Consider the following 22,751-nt stretch of genomic DNA (forward strand, 5'->3'; position numbering starts at 1 on the left):
TCTGGAGCTCTACAAGGAAGCTAAGGCTGGCTGTTGGCAAGTCCCAGGGATGCACCTGTATCAATTGTTGGGATTGTACGATATTCAGTTTTATTCATAGTGGGGTGTGTCTATGTAGCATGTATACATATATTTTGCATGTGTCTGGGTGAATGTGTGTACATTTGTGTATGTGTACATGTAAAAGTCCAAAATTGACGTCTGCTATGGACTCTATTTATTGAGGCAGCCTTTCACTGAAGCTAGAGATCACTGACTCCAGCTTGTCTAGCCAGGACCCTGCCTCCATTTCCCAAGTGTTGAGGTTACAGACAGCCAACATGCCTGTCTGGATTTTACTCAGGTCCTGGGCATCTTGAACTTCAGTCTTTACACTTAGACAGCAAGCTCTTTGTCCACTGAGCCCTTGGAAGGCCCCATGCTCAGTTTCTTTACATTGATTCTGGGGACTGAACCCAGTAATCTCTCCAGTCCCTGCTCAGCCTTACACTGACATACTGACAGAAAAGGAGACTGACGTGATGACCTAACACCTTAAGACGTCACCATCCAACTGCTAATTTCTTCTGGATTTCAAGACCCCACCACACATAAATAGCATTCATTCATTCATCCAGCTAGCCAAGAGCTGTGGGTAATGAAAACATTCTAGAAATGTCTGGCCATTCAGGAAAATGCTGAGCTCACTAAGACAACCCTGCCCTTACAAAGCTCACTAGGAGGCAGAGGCCCCTTTAAAGGGTGTCTCCTCTGGTGGGAAGAACTTCGCCATTGATCAGTTATAGATAGTTTGAAGACAAAGAGGAGGCTGGATGGCTGTTCTGGGAGTTGTGTAACCTCAGAGTGTCCACAAAAGACTGAAACAGTGCGGCCACCCATTAGCCTCTGGGGTCTGTCTGCTTTCTCTGCAGCTCATTATGTGGTCAAAGGCTTGAATACATTCAGATCACACACACACACACACACACACACACACACACACACACACACACACACAAGCTTTAAAAAACATGGCTCCATGGCTTGTGCTGAGATCTGAACTGAAAAATTTACAATAATACCCCCTAGGCTAGCTCTTCACATCATAGTTAAAGGCTCAAAATGAGTTGCTTAGAACATATGCCAGGAAGGGTGGTGCCAGGACCAGAACCCAGGTCTTCTTGCCTCTGCCAGCAGCTCCTTTCAGCGTGTCACATTGACCCAGTAAAAACCAAAACATTTCTTGCAGAAGAGGGGGCAATTCAGCATCTTACAAGCTAGTTACTGAGTACTAGGCAGGAACGCCAGGCTGCACATGAGCTGTGCTGTTGCTCTGCCTGTGGCTAGCTGGCAAGAGGGTCAGGCCTCAACCACAGTGGCCACCCCAGCACTCGCCGACTGTTCCACTTCCTTGTAGAAAACTGAACATGTACATGGTAGCACATCACACCCTTCTCAGCTGTAAGAGAGAAGGAATGTGTGCCTGAGCTTGGTGGCAACACTCTCAGCTACCAGGGCTGTCACGTGGGGAAGCCGATGACAAAAAGGCTGATTACTGGGAAGGCTAATGCAAGCTCATCTGCCAGAGGCAGTGCGAAATGCACACAGTGATTAAAGGCATTATCCACATCACAGCCCAGGCCTGAAATGGACACCAGGCGTGGGCAGGGGAAACCAGATAGAAGGCTCCTCTTTCCCAAGCTGGCATGGGAAGAGTCAGATCTAAGACGGACCTGCTACACAACCTCCTTCCTGGGGCAGAAGGGCAAATGCTAGCGATTACCAAGCATGCAGTTTCAGAGTGAGTCACAGGTCCCCAGGACTCCCTCAGGGAGATGCTCCAGCTTAGCTTTCATGTACTGAGGGTAAGAGGGGATGGCTTCTCTCCCAGGTAACACCCAGGCGTCCTGCCACCCTTGTCAGTGTGAGATCTAACCTATGTTCCAATGCATGGTGGAGCTGGCACCAAGTATGGTGGGGGTGGGAATGAGATGGGATAATAAGACTATCCTTTAAGGACAAAAAAGACCTAAAGTCACTCCATAGTGGATGATAGCAGGGGTACATTAAGTTATTCAATGGGGGCATAATAGTTTCCAGGGGCCTAACTAGAAGTAGTATGCACAGGAGGGTGGTGACAAGATTTTGGGAGTGTTAGCCATAGATGGACAGAAGTCTTGGTCAGAACTGTCAAATAGACTTGAAGAATTGTATTATGGTTTGTATATGCTCTGCCCAGGGAGTGGCACTATTAGAAGGTGTGGCCCTGTTGAAGTAGGTGTGTCACTGTGGGTGTGGGTTTCAGACCCTCATCCTAGCTACCTAGAAGCCAGTCTTCCACTAGCAGCCTTCAAATGAAGATGCAGAACTCTCAGCTCTGCCTGAACCATGCCTGCCTGGATGCTGCCATGCTCCCACCTTGACGATAATAGACTGAACCTCTGAACCTGTAAGCCAGCCCCAATTAAATGTTGTCTTTTATAAGACTTGCCTTAGTCATGGTGTCTGTTCACAGCAGTAAAAACCTAACTAAGATAGACTGTATCCTTCAACAAGGTTATTATAAACACTGAGTGGTCCCAACATTCCTACTTTAAAATAGGCAGACCTGTCCGCTTCAGTGCCCACGCAGAAGCCTGTAGTAATTTGCCTTCTCATTTTGCCTCCAATTGGTAGGAAATAGGTGCTTGTCAGGATACTCACTGATCCAGAAGACAATTCTGTTTCAGAGTAGATTAAGACACTATTGGTCCAGTTTATACATCAACCGCCTTGAGTCAGTCAATGTGACTTAGCATCCTTAGGGTCATAACTGCAAAACTGCAAGTCTCACTACTTTTTAAGGTCAGAGGAATACACTTATTATGTATTTTTCCTCCTTTCTTATTTTTGACAATTTCTTACCTATATATCATATATTGTGATCATAACTACCCCCATTACTCTCTCATGCCTCCTTCCTATACCTGCTCATGTCCTCTTTCTTCCTAGCTGGTCTCTTCCTATCCTTGTGTCCTGTTGCTTCTCTGTATAGATCTTGTGCAGGCAGCACCAGTGTGTTCCTGACATCCTTAACCACAGCACATCCTGAAGATAGATTTCAGAGCACTCTTCTTCATCTTATGATCTTACCAACATCTTCTACAATGTTCCCTGCCTGGATTTTGAGGCTTGAAAGACTAATAACTCGGCCCCTGGCAACGGATGAGGAAAGTCTGTGAGGAAATCACTAGCCAAGGAAATAGCCACAGTGGCTGATGTATGGCTGTTTGTGACAAAGGGTGTGAACACATCCTGTCACCTGGGAAATATTCACAAATGATTTTATCAGTGGAGGGTGCTGAGCCACCAATTCCCCGCATGTGAAACCGGTCTCCCTGAACCAGGTACATGGGTTGTACTGGTTTCTCCAATTCCAAAAATATGTCTTACTCAAGAGAGCATCATCTCACTTATAATTTCAAGCCCAGAGACTTAATAGGCATTCACTTGCTTCATCGACTCTTACTCAAGAGCTCCCCAGAGGTAGATACTCTAGCTCTCTCCATAGCTATGCACAATGTGCAGATGTGTGGGAGGAGAGAAAGATGGCACTCAGGATATCCCTGTGGTAGTGGCAGTGAAAGAAAGCCACAGGTCACATAAATGGGGGCTGAGTGTTGTTCCAGGTGGCTGTCTCTGCTCATGTGCTTGAAACTCGTTACTAATTGCAGGTTGACCTTGACCCTTACATTTAGCACCAGTAAGTCTCACGGTTCAGAGGGTTCAGAGAGGGGATGCTAATCTGAGTTATAGGCTTGAACAGCCTGAAAATCTGAACTCTGAAATGCCCCATTTTTCGGGTGCTGACATGACAACCCAACATTTTCAAATTCTGAAGCATTTGGGATTTCAGTTGAGGGACGCTCAACATGCATCAGTTAAAGTGGAAGTACTTCCCACTACCCAGTCTCAGATAGACCAGCTGCAATAGTCTGCCTGTTACCTCAGGCTCAGGAGCCTGAAGCAGGAGACCTACAAATTCAAATCCAGTCTAGGCTGCAAAGTAAGATCCTATCTCATCAAGCACTCGAGTGCGCGCGCGCGCACACACACACACACACACACACACACACAGACACTTAAAGGTAAAGGTACTCAAATGGAGAAGAGGCTTTAAAGCTGAGGATGCTGGGAAATGACCCACAGGCTATGAGTTATTAAGACCCAAGTCCCACTAAGGCCACTGGCCTTTGCCTCACTCTCTGCTCTCTACTCTCTTGGCAACAGGACTGCTAGCCAAAGAAAAGAGCACTGGATAGTGTCCTAGAAGGAAAATCTACCCTATGCCTTGTTTGCTAGTTTCTGTTTCAGCCACTCACCTTTTTCTTCTTTTTCAAAATCACTTTGACACCATCCACAGAAACCATGATGCTGACTTTCTTCTTCTTGATGTTCTTGGCTTTAAACTCATACTGCAAAGAGAGAACAGAAGAGTGGATTCAGCTTAGGCCAGCCCATACAGCCTGCCTCCGGCCTGACAATGAGGGTTGTGGAGCTGTGTTGTCTGTGGCATAACCAGCATCTTTGGGGAAGTATGAGCACATGAATAACTGCAGGGAAGGTTCTGAGGAAACCCTGAAGTTAGAACCTGAGTAGTCATCAGTTCTCTGACTTGGTCATCACCTAGGACCAAAGCGATAGACCTAAAACATCCAAAGAAGGACCTAAGTCATTCCAATGAGATACAAATAACAGCCTACTTTGAAAATCTCCTCTATACCAAAACCTTCCCCCAATAATCCATCCTGCCATTTAATGACTGTCAGGCAAGTACTTCCTGTGTCTAACCAAATGCTGCTGACACATACCATTCCAACTCCAGTGACGATTAGGGGCCTTCACACCAGGGCTTTTTACACAAGGAAAAAAGCCAACCAAACAAACCAAAAAACAACCTGAAAATTCTAAATTATTCTCCTTGAGTTCCATCCCCAAATTCCTTTCCCTGTGGGTCAGTCTCTAAACCTCCCCACAGTCTCATCAGTCTGAAGACTGTCAAGCTGGAAGGTGTTGGGAGGTGGGGGGCAGACCAACAATATTCATACAGCTCGAGTTGCCTCACACCTCCATGCTTCCCTCACATTTGAAGTCCTGGACAGGCTGTTCCAACCACCAGTGTGCACTGCTATAGGACACTCACTCAGCCTACCCACCCCTCAAAGTCTTTCCATTACATTTCTCCAATCACAGCCATCTTTTATGTTTGTACAGATGTTTCTTTCTGGTTGGTCTAATTCATCATCTTCCTTAAGGAACTTCATTCTGAGTACTCCTCCAGTTTAGGTTACACCATTTGAGATGCTCGATGCCTGTAATTCCAGCACTCAAGAGGCTGGGGGTCGGGGGTGGGGCATTTGCTATGAGTTTGAAGCCAGCCTGGTGTACACACTGAGCTCCAGGCTCACCTGGGCTACAGAATGAGACCTTGTCTCAAAACAAAACAAAACAAAACAACAAGAACATATATAAACACTTCCATTTGGTCTCCATCTTAGTATTACATAAAAACAATTCCCATGAGAAGTTCTCAATCAAACATGTATGATACAGACTAAGGTAATCAGTAACTTCAGACTTAGAGCCAAGACCTCCTACTATGCCACCATCCTGGCTAAAGGTACCTAGTTCCTCCATAAGCTCCTGAAGTCAGTGATTCCAACAGTGAGTATGTTGACAGGAATCTAAGTCATACATCCCACTGGAAGAATGACATAACCCCACATTGAAAACCTTAACGGAATCAGACAGAGCCTTCCTTCCCTGGCCACGCCCTCTAGCACTCAGATCTCAAGGGACTCCAAGATGGAGATGTGGCTCATTTGGAAGAGTGCTCACCTGCCATGCAGGAGGTGTGCTGGTACACACCTCTAATTTCAGCACTTGGGAGCTGGAGGCAGGGGGAGCAGAAGCCAAAGGTCTTCCTATGTTAGAGAACAAGTAGAAGCCAGACAGGGCTTCTAAAGCCACTGGCCAAGCAAACCTGGTGACCTGAGTTCCATCCCTGGTACTCACATAAAAATGGAAGGAGAGAACCAACACCAAGAAGTTGTCCTCTGACCTCAATGTGCATGTAAAGACACAAATAATACATGCAAGTAAACAAACACTTTCCTATTGTTTACAGTCTGTCCCTTCCACTCAACTTTTGGTAATCAGTCTGTTCCGCATACAATGCTGATAACTCTTAGCTACCTGCTTCTTATAGACAAGGTCATATATCATTCTTTTTATTATCAGCACACCATATGGATCACAGCTAACTAACCTCTAGGTGTCAACACCATACATCTCTCAGTCTGTTGGCCCCACCCACCAAGCCCCAATGGTTCAACCCTGCCCAACTGCTTCTTCTCACGGGGGCATGGAAGAAGGGCAAACCCTGGTAGCAATTCCACTAGAGAGAGCAAAAGTCTACTTCAGCCAGAATCAACGCTAATGGAGGACGGAAGGAAAGAAGAGGGTGGATGTGCATGAAAGGATGGGATAGAGTCCGGCTTAGAACTGGATCTCAGTTTCAAAACGCAGTGCCCTCTGGCTCTGCAGCATGAGTCCCCGTGGTGGGTAGGACTGGATCTGCTTAGCAGACACCTGGGGAAGGACTCCAATTCCGTTTCTCTCTGGACTGCAGCATTCTGCCCAGCTGCAGACTGGATGAACTCAAATGACCTTGAGTAAGAAAACAGCCACAGCAATTCATAATACAGCTGACTTTGGCCTTATGCCGACCAGTAGAGGCGAAGCAGCCACAGTTCCCGACCACGCCTGCACTCACCTCCGCTTACTTGAACTTGAATAAACACACCTTCCAGCTGCACCCCTTTCTGAACAAGTCCTGAAAGCTAAGGCTGTTCCTGAAGCCACTCTCATGCTAAAGAGGCCAATAAACTCCCGGCAGAAGCTAGGGGCACAAGAGTTAGAAAGACCCAGAGAAGGGTAACACATGGCCCACATAGGTCAGTTTCAACTGGTTTTGTTGTTGTTGTTGTTGGTTTCCTCTTGGATGTCACTTTCACATTCTCTTACATACTTGCTTTCTTTTCTCCTTTGTAGCAACAAAACTAAAGCAGAACTACCAAGTACTGACTTCTGCCAAGTACTATGCAATTTCCTCTACCTTCAATTGTATTACATTTGGGTCTGTATGCATGGGTGTGGGTGCCCATATGTATGCATGCCTGTGAAGACCAACAATCAACCTCAGGTTTCATTGATCCGGAGAGAGCTGCCTTGTATTTTTGGAGAGAAGGCCTTCCAGTTGGCCTGGAACTTGCTGATCTGGCTGGCTGACCAGTGAAGCCCAGGGGATCTGCACGGCTCTATCTCCTAAGTGCTGGGATTCCAAGCACATGCCACCATGCCTGACTGTTTTACATGGGTTTTGAGGATCAAACTCAGGTTCCCATGGTTTCAAGATCAAGCACATTGAGCCGCTTCCCACCTACAGCCCCAATTTTAGATAATTAATTGCCTGCTAAGCCAAACACAGGTGTCTCCTATTTCAAGAAGACTCTTGCAGTTGGCTACATCTCTTTTCTATTTGATCCACTTCTCTGATGGATTAACTCTCTCTAGGACCAACACAACCCATCATGAATGCCTAGAAAGAGGTGCCTGGCCAGCTCCTTGCTGTGTTTCTGAATAGAACTTGTATTTTTACAGTTTGTGTTTTGATGTTCGGGTACGTCATTTAGTTCTTCCATCTTCAAAACAAAATACGCTCACTCTGGTGACCCATGCCTTTAACCTCAGCAGTCAGGAGGCAGGGGCAGGCAGATCTCTGGGAGTTCTAAGTCATCCTGGTCTACACAAAGAGTTCTAGGCCATCTGGGGTTACACAATGAGACCACATCTCAAAGACAAACAAGCAAAACCAAGCCGAAGCAGAACAATAACAAAAGCCAACAAACAAAACAAGACAAACCAAAAATATGTATGGGCCTGAGATAACTCAGTGGAAAGGGCGCCTGCCATCAACCTAGTAACCTGAGTTCAATTCCCAGCCCCCACACAGTCAGAGGAAAAAAAACTCTACAGCAGGTCATCCTCTGGCCTCCCTATGTGTTCTGTGGCATCTGCAAGCACACAAGTGTGTGCATGATCACTCATACATGCATACACACACACACACACACACACACACAGAGAGAGAGAGAGAGAGAGAGAGAGAGAGAGAGAGAGAGATGTAAAACAACAACAACAGCAAAGCCACAAGATGATGGAACTAAACTTTGTTACAGTTGGAAAGCAATCTCTGCCTTAACCACCGTGCACACACTTACTCCCATACACAGGGCTCTCACAGGTCTGTGGGCACAATGACTTTGCAAAAAAAGTGAATCCCGATTTTCTCCCATAACTGTGACATTGGTAACACAGGTGCTTCCTCTAACAGCTGGCAGAATGTCCTGGAGTGCTCCAAAATGCAAAAAGAACGAGAAGAAGGATGTAGGCTCCAGGTCCCATCATAGCTGCCAGCTGCTAGCAAGGACTCTGAGCTTTCTTATGCTCTGCGTTATCCCAACTGCCTTCTGATGTCCCAACCAGTTTCCACCTGCAGACTTAGAATGAAGCTGCACCTCTACTGAGAACCCAGGACATGAAAGCCAAATGCTTAAATATTTATCATTATGCCACTTCTTTACAGGGCAATCACATTTCACATAGACAGGCATGCTTTCATGCTCAATAGTGGGGAAGCGAATGGATTTGGAGAGGAGAAGAGAGAAGGGTAACAGAGTAACCAAGGAAGAGAGAGGAAAGGGGATCTCAGAAACAAGTCCTCCTTTTCCCCAGATACTGCTGCTCTGAAGTAAGCGCAGCCTGGGCAAGTTGGCTTGGAAGAAGCATCTGTGTTCCTTGGGACAGGAATCCAGTGTGCTCAGGAGTTGCCAGGGGCTGAAGAACAAACACAGTTGATGGTGCCACCAGCTGTGGTTCCAGCCAGCATCAGAGTACATGCCAACAGGCCTAGCCCTATTCACTCTGCTGGCCACATTAAACCCCTAGGACCTAACATTTGAAGGAACCAAACAATACAAAATCCTGGACCACTAACCACACAACGCTGGAATGTCCAAGGGAAAGTGTCCGAGGTTCATAAACAGACTTGGGATTTTGTATTGGAAGAAAGGCCCCAGAACTTACTGTGTCGTGTCAGTTAAGGAGTCCCAGGAGGGAAAGGCTGGCTTGAGGACATCAAAAGGAGTCAAGAGGAAGCCCTCAAGTGACAGGAACACTGGCTAGAAGCCACAGCTGCCTCTAGACCCGAAGCCTGGTTCCTGAGTGCCTACTGATTCCTAAACCTGCTTCCTCAAACCACGCATCTTGGTCTCAGCCCAGGAAGCTGAGAAAGGACAGGTAGTTCAAGAAGCAGGTCAGCAGCAGGGCAAGTGAAGCAGCTGCGATTGACAGCCACTCAAAGAACAACCCACACTGGAAAGAGAGGTCACAGAGCGACTTCAGAGCCAGGGACAGGGTTAGGGCTACTAGATACTCCAGACACCGTCATCAGTGGACATTCACAGAAATGTGCTACTCCCCAACAAATCTGTGGATGATAATACTGATTTTTTAAACATATTTTTTCACTTCTTGGGTCACCTCGATAACAAATACTTTGGTCCTTCTCCTTCCTACAGATGTAAGCCATGGACTGCTGAGGAGTCAAGTGTTCATGGGTGACTTCACCAAGAAGAATGGAGTCAGTTTGCAAAGGCAAGTGGTAACTGGCTTGCTGGGCAAGCTCTGGGTTTGCTTTCTTTCTACAGCAGCCTGTGGCTTTGCTTCCTGTTAGTGACCAAAGGATGCCTTTCTGCGTCCAACTTTACTTGTGTGTGTGTACACGTGTTCTCCACTTTAAATTTTTTATTAAACAAGGAGGTGGGGCTGGGGTGATACAAGACAGGGTTTCTTTGGATAATAGCTCTGGCTGTCCTGGAGCTCACTTTGTAGACCAGGCTGGCCTCAAACTCACAGAGATCCTCCTGCCTCTGCCTCCTCACTGTTAGGACTAAAGGTGTGTGCCACCATGCCAGGCTTCCATCTTATTTTCTGAGACAGAACCTGGAGCTCACTGCTTCAGTGAGACTAGCTAGCCAGCAAGTTCCAAAGATCCTCCTAGCTCTACCTCCCCAGCCAGTACTGGAATTACAGATGTGAACTGACGTGTTGTCTCTTTCTTTTCTCTTTTTATCTAAGTGCTTGAGATCTGAACCCAGATCCTTAGGCTTGTGCAGCTAGCACTTTACCACTGAGCGTCTCCCCAGATCCAAGCATGGAAATGATGCTGATGAATTCTGGCAATGCTACCAGTCATTTACTCTGCCTATAGCTTTGGTTTCCTGAACATAAGCACATCTCCACCACAAACTGTGACTACCTCTGAAGAGATGCCTATAACATAAAGGGTTTTCATGAAAGCAATCTGTACTTATTGAGAGTTTAATAACACGCATAGTGATAATTTTAGAAAGCCAAGTGCAGCCATGTTCATAACCCCATCATTCACAATAGTCAAAAGTTGGAAGCAAACTGTGTTGGTGGATGGATGAGTGAACACTTCAAGTGTTATCCATGTAGATAACAGAACACTATTCAGTCTTAAAGGGAAGGCAGTTGTGCTAAGTGAAATAAGCCAGTTACAAAAGCACAAGTATTTTGGGAGTCCACTCTTATGAGGTGCCCGGGATTGTCAATTTCTTAGACGTAGATGGTAGTGGGGTTGATTCCCGGAACTGAGATGGGTAAAATGGAAAGCTAGTATATTATGGGTTCAGCTTCAGAGAGTTTTACTAATTTGGAAGTTTTGGGGAAACAAACTCACAGCTGTGCCTGCACAATGCCTGCCTACATGGCATCATGTTCCTGCTTGATGATACTGGATTGAACCTTTGAACCTGTAAACCAGCCCCAATTAAATGTCCTTATGAGAGGTGACTTAGTCATGGTGTCTGTTCACGGGAGTACAACCCTAAGACAACCCCTATGCCTAGAATGTTCTTCCTGAGCCATCATTCCAGAAGGACTTGCTCAGGCTTCAATATGGGACAGACTTTTCCATGCCGGTGCCCTTTATCACAACTCCCACAGAGCTGATCCACCAACTTAGTTATTACGGCTAATGCAAGCCTCTATTCACCACCCAATGTAGGTTGTTTGCCTAGTGATTTCTAGCAAAGGTCACACCTTCCTTGAGTGCAAGAAACATGATTTACATATATTTTTATGCAAGAACACAGCACCAGGCCCCAGCAGGATGATATACAAAGGTCACACAAGTGAGCAGACACAATAAACAGTAGTTATTCACATAAGAAAAGAGGGCACCGTATACAAAGGTTAAATAAGCTCTCTGGAAGTTAACAGACAGCACAGACGCTAAACCATGCAATGAGGACTTTTGTGAGCACCAACCTAGCTGGGCTGTAATTATAACATCTGGAGGTTGTAGTAGGAAGATGGTTAGTTAAAGATCAGCCTGGGCTACAGAGGGAGTTCTAGCCTAGCCAGGGATGCACAGTATGACTGAAAAAGCAACCAACCAACAAATGAAACAAGCAGGACCTGATCGTCTTTAAACAGACTCTGTTACACAGAGTGTGGCCGAGTGCCCGTCTATGCCCATTGCAATTTTTTGCAAATGAAAAACTTCAGATCTGCCATGACTGGACAAGCAGCAGGATCACAAGTTCAAGGCCACCATGGGGGAGCACACCAGATTTAAGAACCTTGAGCTTAACATGGCTCAGTTAAAGTCAGCTAAGGAGGGCGATGGGCTGCAGATGACCGTCTGTTGTCTAGAGCACCCAGCTTCTCTGGGGTCCAGCTCTTGTACATATGAAATGAGATCCCGAGAGACAGAGGCCGAGGAGCCACAGTCCTGACACAGTTGTGCAGCTTGGTGGCCTGTAGGGTTCGGTATAAGAAATCTTAGAGCCACCAGTGAGACAGGACTAAAGTAGATGCTAGATCTGTTCTGTGGATGGTCTTTGAGGATTTGGGGGGAAGCTGGGAAGAGGAATTGATTTGTTTTTCCTTATCAGCTTCAATTCTGGCACAACTTACTTTAGCCACAGGCAGATAAGGAAAACTAGCTATTCCCTAGGCTTGAACTTTGGGCTCAGTCCCTACAAGGCTTCCATTTTACGTTTGAGAGATTGAGTAGTTTTGATGTAACAAGTGTTTTCAGCAGTCTAATTAAAGTTATAACTTTTCATTATTTTGAGAGAGAGAAGAAAACTAGATATAAATAATAATTTCTATAGTCTTCAAAATCCTTAAAAGGGTGTTTAACAGAGAGGTTGTCTTTAAAAGGATATTCTTCATTTTCATGGCCTATAGAATTACAGATTAGCTCTGTAAACCAAGGAGCTCTAGAGTCAAGTTCTAAACTATACATTGCAAATAAACAAGACACCCAACAAGAACAAACAGTAGGAAAGATGCCAGACTTGATCTCAGGGATGCCTATTCAGGGGATCCGGCATAGAGCAATGGTACTTCTCTTTTGTTTCTAATGTGAATGGTGGTAAGACAGCAGGACTGAGTCATGTCTAAAAGACACAGTTTTTTTCTTTGTAAGAATATCTGACTGAGGTTACATATTGGGTGAACATAAATAAAGTTAATTTCATGTTAGAGCTTGAAGTAATAGAAGCTGTCAGGTGCAGACAGTTCTACTATTTGATTGAACACCGTTGGACTGTTCCTCCATGTCTGGCCAGTTGACCAGGTAGAGGTAGAGAACTGATCCACTACTCTGCTGTTACCGTCCCCGTTCCCAAGTCAAGGGCTGTAAAAGAGACTTTCACCATTTCTAAAGGCCCCTGGGCTAGCACCAACCGAAACTTTAGCCCCACTATTTTCACAGAGCCTATGATTTTGGCTGAATACAAGACTTTCTGATTGCCAGGGTTTGTGGCTTACAACTATAATCCCAGTATTTGGTGGGCTGAGGGAGGAGGATCACAAGTTCAAGACTGTCTTAGGTAACACAGCAAGTTTATGCAGGCTTGAGCTCCATGGTAAGACCTAGTCTCAAAAACACAAGGACCAAGAAGCAGGGTGTATATAGGAGCATAAAGCTGTAATTGAGCATTTGGGGAGCAGAGACTGGAGGATTGCTCCAAGTTGAAGTCTAAAGGTTAGAGGTGTAGATCAGTGGAAGAACACTATGTGTAAGCTGCTGGGTTCAAATAAATAAAAACTATTTTTACTGGGTTCAAGGAAATAAAAAGTAAAAAAAGAAAAAAGAAAAGAAAAAAGGAATGAAACTGAAAAAATATAAAACCTGTTGCTATTGGGAACTCCAGTCTAGCCCTGTGATGTCAGGCAAGAGATTTAAACAATCACTGGTGTCCCAAGGGGACTTGTGTAGTCCAGTCACAGGATTCACTGTGCTACCACTGCACCATCATTGATACTCAGACACACTGCAATGACACCTAGAGACCTCACTCCATGACAAGTCCAGGAGACATTTAGATGATCCTTCTCACAGCCATCTCTGATGATCACTCATAACCTGCCCACCACTGTCTTTAATTGGTCCAGAAGGATCACCTCCCTCTGCCTGTGACATCAAGTGTGCTCATATGACTAGATCTGTAAGCAAACCTCTCACTTCTCTCACTTTTACCACTATAAGGTGAGCAACATGCCCCCTGCTGTGACGGTCAGCTTTGCCTCAGTCCCATGGTAGAGACCCAGCTGGTCATGGACTAAAATCACTAAGACCCTGAGCCGAAATAACCCATTCCTCCTTTAAGATAAACAGAGGCTTTTAGCATAGTGATGAGAAACTCATATACCTAAGTCCCCCCCCCCAAAAAAAACCAAAACAACAACAACAAAAAAAATCCGCTGCCTTGGAAGAAATCAATGTATCTGGGTCATATCTATACTATTTTTTAACATATCTATCACTGTAACAGCTAGAACACAAATTCTGAAAGAAGGACCATTGTGGTTTGCCATCATCCATTTTCTAAACGGAAGGCTACTAAAATCATAACTAATATGTTGAAAGTAAATCCTGCTAGATGGTAGGTGTCTGGTACTGTGCATGATCTCATGTGTGCGTGCACACATATAGTCTCAAACCTTTGTTATGTCATAAGACCTCATTTGAAAAGTTTTTAGAGGAAACCTATGTTTGAAACATTTCGATTCACAAATGTTTGACCCAGGTTTTCCTCACACAGATAAAGAAAGCTGGTATCCAAGGCCGACAAAAGACTTCTTTCCAGGTCCCTCTGCAGAAAACCAAAGCCTGTTACTCACATCTCTTGATTCTTAGCTTTGTGATTTTTATGGTGCCTGACATCTGTCTTTTTCACTGGCTCCATATCATTCCTCAAGGAAATAAAATTATTCATTAACATCTCCATTCATTCAGTGTATGGTTAATGAGCTCTTTGGTGTATATGAAACCCTATCCGAAAACAGGAAGCAAAAAGAGAAAGAGGACTTCATTAGAAATTATGGGGCCAGTGATGTTTCTAGGCTCCTAGGTGGGAAGCTGTACAGTCCTCCCCACTAGTTCTTCCCACCCCAATGACACAGCCTGACCTCATTTCTTTTGCTGCTTTTCTACCGTCTTCAATTCTCAGGAACATATGCCAATAACCTGGGGAAAGTACAGAATACTAATACTAATACAAGGTCAGAAAAACACAGTAAAAGGACCTTCTGAACATAGATGGCTTCCAGGCAGGAAGCAGTCAAGTTTGTAGCTGTCCAAAAGACTAAGAAGGTGAGGGAGAAGTTTGTCCAAACACAGATGTTTTATGGGTAGGAGTCATTTTCACAGCATCAAGAGACCAGAATGATGGAAGAGGACAAATTAAGCAGGCCTTCCGAGGAAAGGCAGTGGCAGCCTGGAGCATAGGCAATTTTGGGCTGTGTACTCAAGGGAGCTCCAGAGTGGCAGCTGCTCCCTGTAGAGAAGAGACAAGACATGCCCCAGAATACAGCCATTGCTTTTTTTTTTCCCTGGCTAGGAGCATGTTGTCAGGTCATGGGGAACCGAACAGTAATCCCAAATGACTGAGGGCCTGATGGACTGATCTATGAAGCAAGATATGTACCAGTCTAAAAATATCCCATTGCTTCAGGGCTGCCTTTCCTTCTAGCAACTCCCACCACCCATTAGAAAGAAGGACAGACATCCCTCCCTCTGTAGGGGTTGGCCCTATGATCCTCTGCAGATACCCTAAAACCACAAAGGCTGAAGTCCCTTAAATAAAACATGTGTATTTTGTATTTTGTGTATGTGTAACTTGTGCACATAACCTTTGCACATCCTCTTGTATACTTTAAATCGTCTTTGGGTGACTTATAATCCATTATGCAAATGTAAATGCTACAAAAACAGTTGCAGTACTCCTTTGTTTAGGGACTAGTGAGGAAAACAAAAAAAACTGTGCATGTGTTCAGGGCAGATGTTCAGGTTTTCCCCCATGGTTGTATGGCTCAGCAGCAGGGAGAGACCACTGCATTAGAGCCCCGTTCTTCAAGTAAAATCTGAGGTGGAGAAGGAGGACAATCTGAAAGCATAACGCTATTAACAACTCTAACCAATTCCTTCTATCATTCTTCTCTGCTATTTAAGCCAGGCTTTCCTTTAACTGGTTAATATGATGTATCACACAATAGGAAGACGAGACATCAGACTCATCTTTCAGACGGTGGGGGGTGGTACAACACTGCTCACAGGGAAGACTCACAGCTACAGGCTCACATAGCAGGAAGAATAAATGTTTCCCAGAAGTTAGTGGAGTCACAATTTAAGGTCTTCTTGATCAGAAAAAAAGTGGTTACAAGACAAATGATGGATCCTTCTGTCTCTCAAGTTTGATTTTCCTCCCTTTCTCTATAAAAGGCATGTTTTATGATCCCTGGGATCGCTCAACCTCCACTGCACACATCCCACACTTACCTTCTGAAGTTAAATGGAAAAAACTTTCATGAAGTTCTAAGACAAAGCCACACTGAAGCCTAATGTGAATCTCATAACAAGCATCTGTATTGCTTTGAGCAACTTTGACAAGTCCTCGGACCTCTCTGGGTGTCATTTTCTCTTTTACAAGGTGAGTGAATTGGTTTAGATTGCATCTGAGAAACATCCTGGAAAAATACAAACTTCAGAACCCTGGTAAGAAGTACCAGGATGGGCACATGGAGGAATGGAAGCAAATGCACAGAGACAAAGGCATGGAGGCATTTGGTGACATCAGGTGGACCTCAGAGCAAGAAACAAAGATGCAGGAGGAAAAGGATGTGAATGGGAAGGAAATGTGAAACGTGGCTCTATCCTGAAAGTAGGAGGGACCATCATGCTTTAGAGGGTTTGGAGAGTGAAAAAATAGAGAGGCAGATGTTGAGCATGATCTTGGCACCAGCACTGAGGACTTAGAAAGAATGACACTGGGAAGAAGAAATTCAGGAAAGAGCATATGCATATGCATCAAACATTAAGCTATAGGCTGAGAAGCAGGATGAGGAAAACAGTCTCTAAATCCCACGGCTGGAAAAAGTAGCAATGCCTTCAATGAAGACAGCACACGAAAGCACAAAGGATGCACTATGCAACTTGCACCAAAGAACCAGAAAAAAAAATTTGGGGGGCTGGGGGGTGGACTTGACAGAGGCCAGACAGTTCCTGGGACTTCTATTAAAGCCTCAAGTCCTTGAAATATCGACTCCCACCTACAACTGAAGGTAAGAAAGAGGTAAGAGAATCGATTGTGCTCACCTCTCAGGATCTTGAGAGATCCAGACATGAGACTGATACAAAAACTACAGTAGGAAGAATGGAGTCCTCGGTGAACACCCAGGGTGGACAGGCAGAGAGGATGCAGGAAGGATTCTAAGGAGATGCTGGGGAAATTACATGGAGGACAATAATAAAATCAGAACTGGGAAGAATGTTAGAAGTCATAAGAGCTGTCAGTCATTCTGCCTCTACAGAAACAATGGAATCTCTGAAAAGCAGTTTCTTCCATTGCAACTGATATGTGCCTCACCACCAAGCATCCACTTATGCTATTCTTTAAAGTCATGTTTCACAACTCTTAAGGTCTGTCTGAGTAAGCTCTGCAGGACTGAAGGTATCCAAGGACCCTTAATTTCTAACAAAGTCTCAATGACACTGACACTCTAGGAACCGGCTTTGAGTACCAAGGCTCTAGAACTGAAACATCGATATTTCAAGTGATAAAACATTCAGCACAAGCTATTTCTCAGAAACAGCCAAAAGTCAAACTCTAACACACAAATGATAAAACTCATAGAGCTCTGATACATACACGGTAAAGATGTGAGAACTCACATCACAAGTTTTCAGAGTAGAGGCTTCATCCAAAGCACAAGACTGATCTACTGTCAGCAGGCAGCAATACTTCCTTGGGGTCAAAGGGACAAATGTTCTCAAGGTATGCTAAGCACTGGAACCACGTGGGAAACAGGGAAACATAAAATGCTCTCGTCCAGATTCACTCCCAAACATTTTGATTGAAATCGTCTACACAACATAGCTGGGGTGCTGAGGGAGATATGTAACTTCCAGGGTAAATTTAATATGTAGCTAAGTCTGAGGACCATGAGCAATGAAAGTTACAGCGGACCACAGAAACCAAGAAGAGGTCATCTAATCACTCCGTAGTCTCGTCTCACCCCATCTTCACAGCTGATGCAATGCACCACATATAACATCCACTCCATCTTTCCCTTCACGTACAATGCTCCAAGCTTAGATCAGAGTTTATATGCTCCAAATTCCTAGGACAACCCATGTTCCTGGGTAAAAACATGGCTGGATGTTTGAGGAGAAAAAAAATCAGTATCCTTTGTTTTCTATGTAGAGAAGATTAGTGTACATGTTTCTATAGGAATGTGCACATCAGTATTTTGTGTGTGTGTGTATGTATGCACACGTGCATGCACGGAGACATGTATGTATAAGTGCACTGAATAGAACTACTAGGTGGCTGGCCAATGAGCTGCAGGGCTCCACCTAATTTGCATATTCTGTTGCCTCCAGCTATTCATGTGGGTGCTGGGTGCCTGGGATCCAAATTGACATCTTCATTCTTATATGGCAGATACAAGTGAACTACTATCTCCTTAGCTCTAAGACTCAATTTTAACCACAGCAAAGTGTCTATTCCTACTCATGCCTGGTACCAACCACAGCTATAAGAATCAGCATTTTTTTTTCTAGTGAAATTATTACTTTATGCATTGAGGGCCATGTTTTCTCTGTTGTGACTATGTAAGTCTGCCACAGAAACATGTAAGTAACAACAGGCAATCACAGGTAAATGAATGTGGCTATGTATTAATAAAACTTTATTTATAAAAAAAAGGACATTGTGTCATATTTTACCCATGATCCATTGTTCACCTATCTGTGATGCCAGCATTCAGCAAGCCGAGGCAGGAAGATCGCACGTTTGAGGTCAGACTGGGCAATTTAATATGACTCTGTCTCAAATTTTTAAAACATTTCTTATATAATAAAATGAAAACCATGTAGTTCATGGATGACACTATAGAAAATTACAAGCGAATTGGTTCACATGTAAACATTTTAACAACAAAAAAGGATAGAACTGTTGATTTATAAATATTAGAAATCACAACATATCTCAAAGACATTGTGCTGCTTGGGAGAAGCCAGTCTTACCAGATCACATTCTACACAATTCTGGCTGTCTGACATTCTCTCAAGGACAAAACAAATGAAAATGGGTCAGCATGGGGGTGGAGTGAAAACTGAACATTAAGAACAAGTAGTGTTCTCAGAGGACCAGGGTTTGGCTCCTAGCACCCTCATGGTGGCTTACAGTCATCCAAAGTATAGTTCCAGGGGATCCAGTGACCTCTTCTGACCTCCATGGGCATTGGGCACACACATGCTGCACATGAATGCTTGCAGGCAAAATACTCTGAGACATAAAATATATACATTTAAATTTGAGATGAAGACTTACAAAAACAGAAGAAAACAAATGTCAGCAGTTGCTATAAGGATCAGGGGAAGGAGAAAGACATGACTACTTAGTGACAGTACCAGGGACATTTGAAGGATGAGGGGATGTTCTGTAGTCTGACAGTGGAGCTGGTTATATGACTCAAAGATTAAAATTTCCAAAACCACAGCCATAAAAATCAATTTCAAAAACAAAATGAAAATTAGGCTGGGCCACACATTAGGATAGGGAGTCCCTTTCAACCTCTTCTTATTCTTCAGGACAGTCCCAGACTGCCAATCTTAGCATGAACTGAAGAGCACCCTACCCTCCATAGCAGAAATGACAGTGATAACTCTGGACTTGCTGTCTCCAAGGTCAAGGTAAGGGTCAGTAGAGTCTCCCTATAGAGACCACCATAGTGCCTGAAAGAGACAGGGGCAGGCCTCTGGAGACTGGGCTCTGTCTAGCACATTTGCAGTCAGTCCAGGTAGGGACAGGATCCCTGGGGAGGGGTCATAGCATATTGAGGGTCATCAGAATATTCTACTACCAAGCTATAATTATTCATCCACTGTGGGAAGCCATTGAGCCATTATGGAGATACACTATTATTTCATGGAGTTGCAGTCAGGTCTGGACGTGTCTCTGTAGGCCCTGAGGCTCTGTATAAAGAACTCTATCATCTCTATGTGTATAAGTAATTGCCCAGTCTATTTTTTTCTTGGGCAGATACCTCACTCACCTCAGCTCTGTTTCATAGCAACACTGGACAGACCGGTTGGTTTCTGAACACCTCTGCCTCTTCACTGAGCGTGTATCAAACAAATGCTTACAGAGGTATGGCTCAGACAAAAGGGCACGCTAAATAATAGATGTGTGTCTTGGCAGACTGTGGAAGGAAGGTTCCTCAGGGTTGAAGCTGATGATGTCATCGGGTGATCATAGGTGAGAAAGGAAGGGCACAATCTGGTGTGTCCAGTCCTTTGTCACACCGTCTCTCTCATTAGCTGCCTCTGCATGTTTCTCCTACCTCAAACACCAGGTATCTGTGCTTTATTCCATGGAGCTCAGAAGACATGGGGTCTTGAGCTTAAGAGTGCACCATACTTCAGCCAGCTTTCTAGAACACACAATGAAGAATGGCCTTCCTGTTCTCCACACACGAGACAAGGGGAAAGCTGCTTTTCAGGGCACAGGGTTTTGTGTTCCTTCCAGTTCCTATGCTTGTGGCCTAGTTTCAAGGAGGTAGAAAATTTGGAATATAACTGGATTTAGACTAAGTGTGGGGAGAGGGGGCTCCTAAAAATGGGACTGGTGTCCTCATAAGCACTTGATTGAGAAGCTTGGCTTGGTGGTGCATTTGTGATCCTATCCACTTGGGAGGCAGAGGCAGGAGGATTGAAAGTCTGAGGCCAACAATCTTGGTGTCAGTGAAGAGGTGGGGAAAGGGAAGGAGACGGAGGAGGAGTACTAAGCTGAGAAAAAGCCATGAGAGGAAACTCTGCAAGACGGTGGTCACCCGAAAAAGGGCCCACACCAGAATCAACTATGCTGGCTGCCAGTAGACTTCCTGCACAGGCTACGAGAAATAAATGCTTGCTATTTGAGCAACTGTACCTATTTGAGCCCAAGCTGATTGAGACAGAATTGGAGGAGGAAACCATGAAAGTTATCAGTATGAGAGGCAAGAGAGATGGTAGCTCATGATAACTGATGCAGAACTGAGCTCAGGCCCTGGGGACCAGCACAAATGGGGCTGAACTGGTCTCTCCTATTCAAAAGCCACTATTTTCCTCATTCTGCCACATCAACACCATAATAATCCTCACATAATTCAGCCATTGAACCCAGTGATCTTTAATAGCTTCCAGGGCACTATCATTCTATTATCCTATGTAACAGGATCTAGTGCTTACCAACTTGGCCCTTAGCTTCTCCACGAGCTATTCTAGCTACACATAATTGGATCTCTGTGTGAAAAAGTAGCCACCCCCTTTTCACTGCACTTTTGGGGATATTCCACAAATCGTGCTGAGTGTCAGAAGAAGGGGCACCCCCTCCTCATCTTAATCTTTCTAAAATACTACGTTTTAGGACCAGACTGAAGATGCTTCACATCACCCACTGCCGAAAACAAGAGGGTCAAAACTGATACTGAACACCACCACCAGATCCAAATCAGTTCTCTCTCACCAGGCTGCTCTCTACAAACGTGTCTCTTTTATACTGTGTCCTCTGTGGGATAAGGGACCTCAAAAACACCACGGGGCGGAGACCTCAGCACCCATACCAGCTCCCCATGCTGCTCTTCAACCAAAGCTTCCGTCCTAGCATTTATATGTAGGCATCCCATTTAATATTTTGTTGAACAAATCCTTTCACTTAAAAAAAAAAAAAAGGACAAAAGAATCACTTGCAAAGGTTCCAATGCTCTACTGTGTTCTGTCTTGAGCACACTTAGTTTTTCCATGTATATACTTGGACTTAGCAATTACTACCCCCAGTTCCTACTCATCCCCAATCCATCTAAAATATCCTATAGTTCTATTTCAAATAAGACCTCCTGTGATTATCACAGCCTGAAGGAATAGGCTAGCTTTACAATAATGATACTCACACGCACACTTCCTGATCTTAAGAAGGTTCTCTTTCCTCTGTGCAGCCAGCATATAAACTCTTCGAAAGTAGACATATAAATTCTTTGAAGGTAGACATTATGTAAGGTCAGCCTCTTGTTCTCCTCAGTGCCTATTCATAGAATTTCAAGTACAAGGACTTCCTCTGCCGACGTAGGTGGCTGGCTGGGGCTGCCGTATTAAGAACGTGAAGAAGTGAAGGGACAAAGCAAAGAAGCATTACAGAGCCCAGCTGCTCCCAGTGGGGCAGGAAAGGCATACAAGAACTATAAACCTAGGCTTGTTAGCATTATCCATACCTAAAAGAAGGAAGACCCCAGGCAGGAGGGTCTGTGGGTGGCCCCTTGGCTAGCTGACTTCTAATCTGATGAGAGATAGTCTTCCCGATGCAACCCTGGTGTTCCCTTCTGCTTATTTTCAAGCAGAATTTATTTATTTAATATCTGGCTATTCTAAAGAACAGAACATGAAATCTCAGTGCCCATGGATCTATGTATTTCTTCAGTGGTGGTTGCTTAGTGGCCCCCAGACTCCAAGGCCAACCGCCATGTTTCTTCTATCTACAGACCACAGACTCCGCCTCTGTAGCCTGCTTCTCTTTCCCTAAGAGCTTAATGGCTTTTAGGTAATGGGGCTACTGAGAGGGCCACAGGTAAATGGCTCTCTTTCCTACTTTTTCAGAAGAAAATTGAAAGAGGAAAAAGAGCTCTTTGAAAATTACCTCTAATGCAGCAATCAGTGTACCCTGAGCCCAAATCAAAGATCATCTATGACTAAAGTTCCATAATAATATGCCATTTAACGACTTATCACTGTGGAATAATTATGACCGAAAGAAAACAATTTTCCTCCAGGCTAAAAGGAGCTCAGTTTCAACTACAACCCCCCCCCCCCCCCCGCAGACCCCAGCTTCTGAAAAAAATATAATTAGGAAGAGATGCTCAGTTGCAGCCAATGGCATTTAGATCACAGCTTAAAAATAAGCAGTAATTTTCTTTTTAAACTTCAGTGTGTTTGTCCATTTCTTAAAGTGTTGACAGTCACTTCTCAGAAGGCCCTTCATTTGACTTCTCCTTATCTAGTAACTGCCTCCCCAGTCTCTACAGAGAATAACATAACG

At 44.5% G+C, this 22,751-nt stretch overlaps 1 protein-coding gene across 2 annotated transcripts in view; it reads right to left on the minus strand.

Annotated features, from left to right (window-relative positions):
* Nos1ap (nitric oxide synthase 1 adaptor protein) overlaps positions 1–22,751 on the minus strand; it is a 273,616-nt gene that overhangs the window by 72,667 nt on the left and 178,198 nt on the right. For both annotated transcript variants that reach the window (XM_034509272.2, XM_076937935.1), the window contains exon 3: positions 4,341–4,433. In XM_034509272.2, coding sequence (XP_034365163.2) covers positions 4,341–4,433 — 93 coding nt within the window. The remainder of the gene's footprint in view (positions 1–4,340; positions 4,434–22,751) is intronic.

Source organism: Arvicanthis niloticus, chromosome 7, assembly GCF_011762505.2.
Source record: "Arvicanthis niloticus isolate mArvNil1 chromosome 7, mArvNil1.pat.X, whole genome shotgun sequence".
NCBI classification, from domain to species: Eukaryota; Metazoa; Chordata; class Mammalia; order Rodentia; family Muridae; genus Arvicanthis; species Arvicanthis niloticus.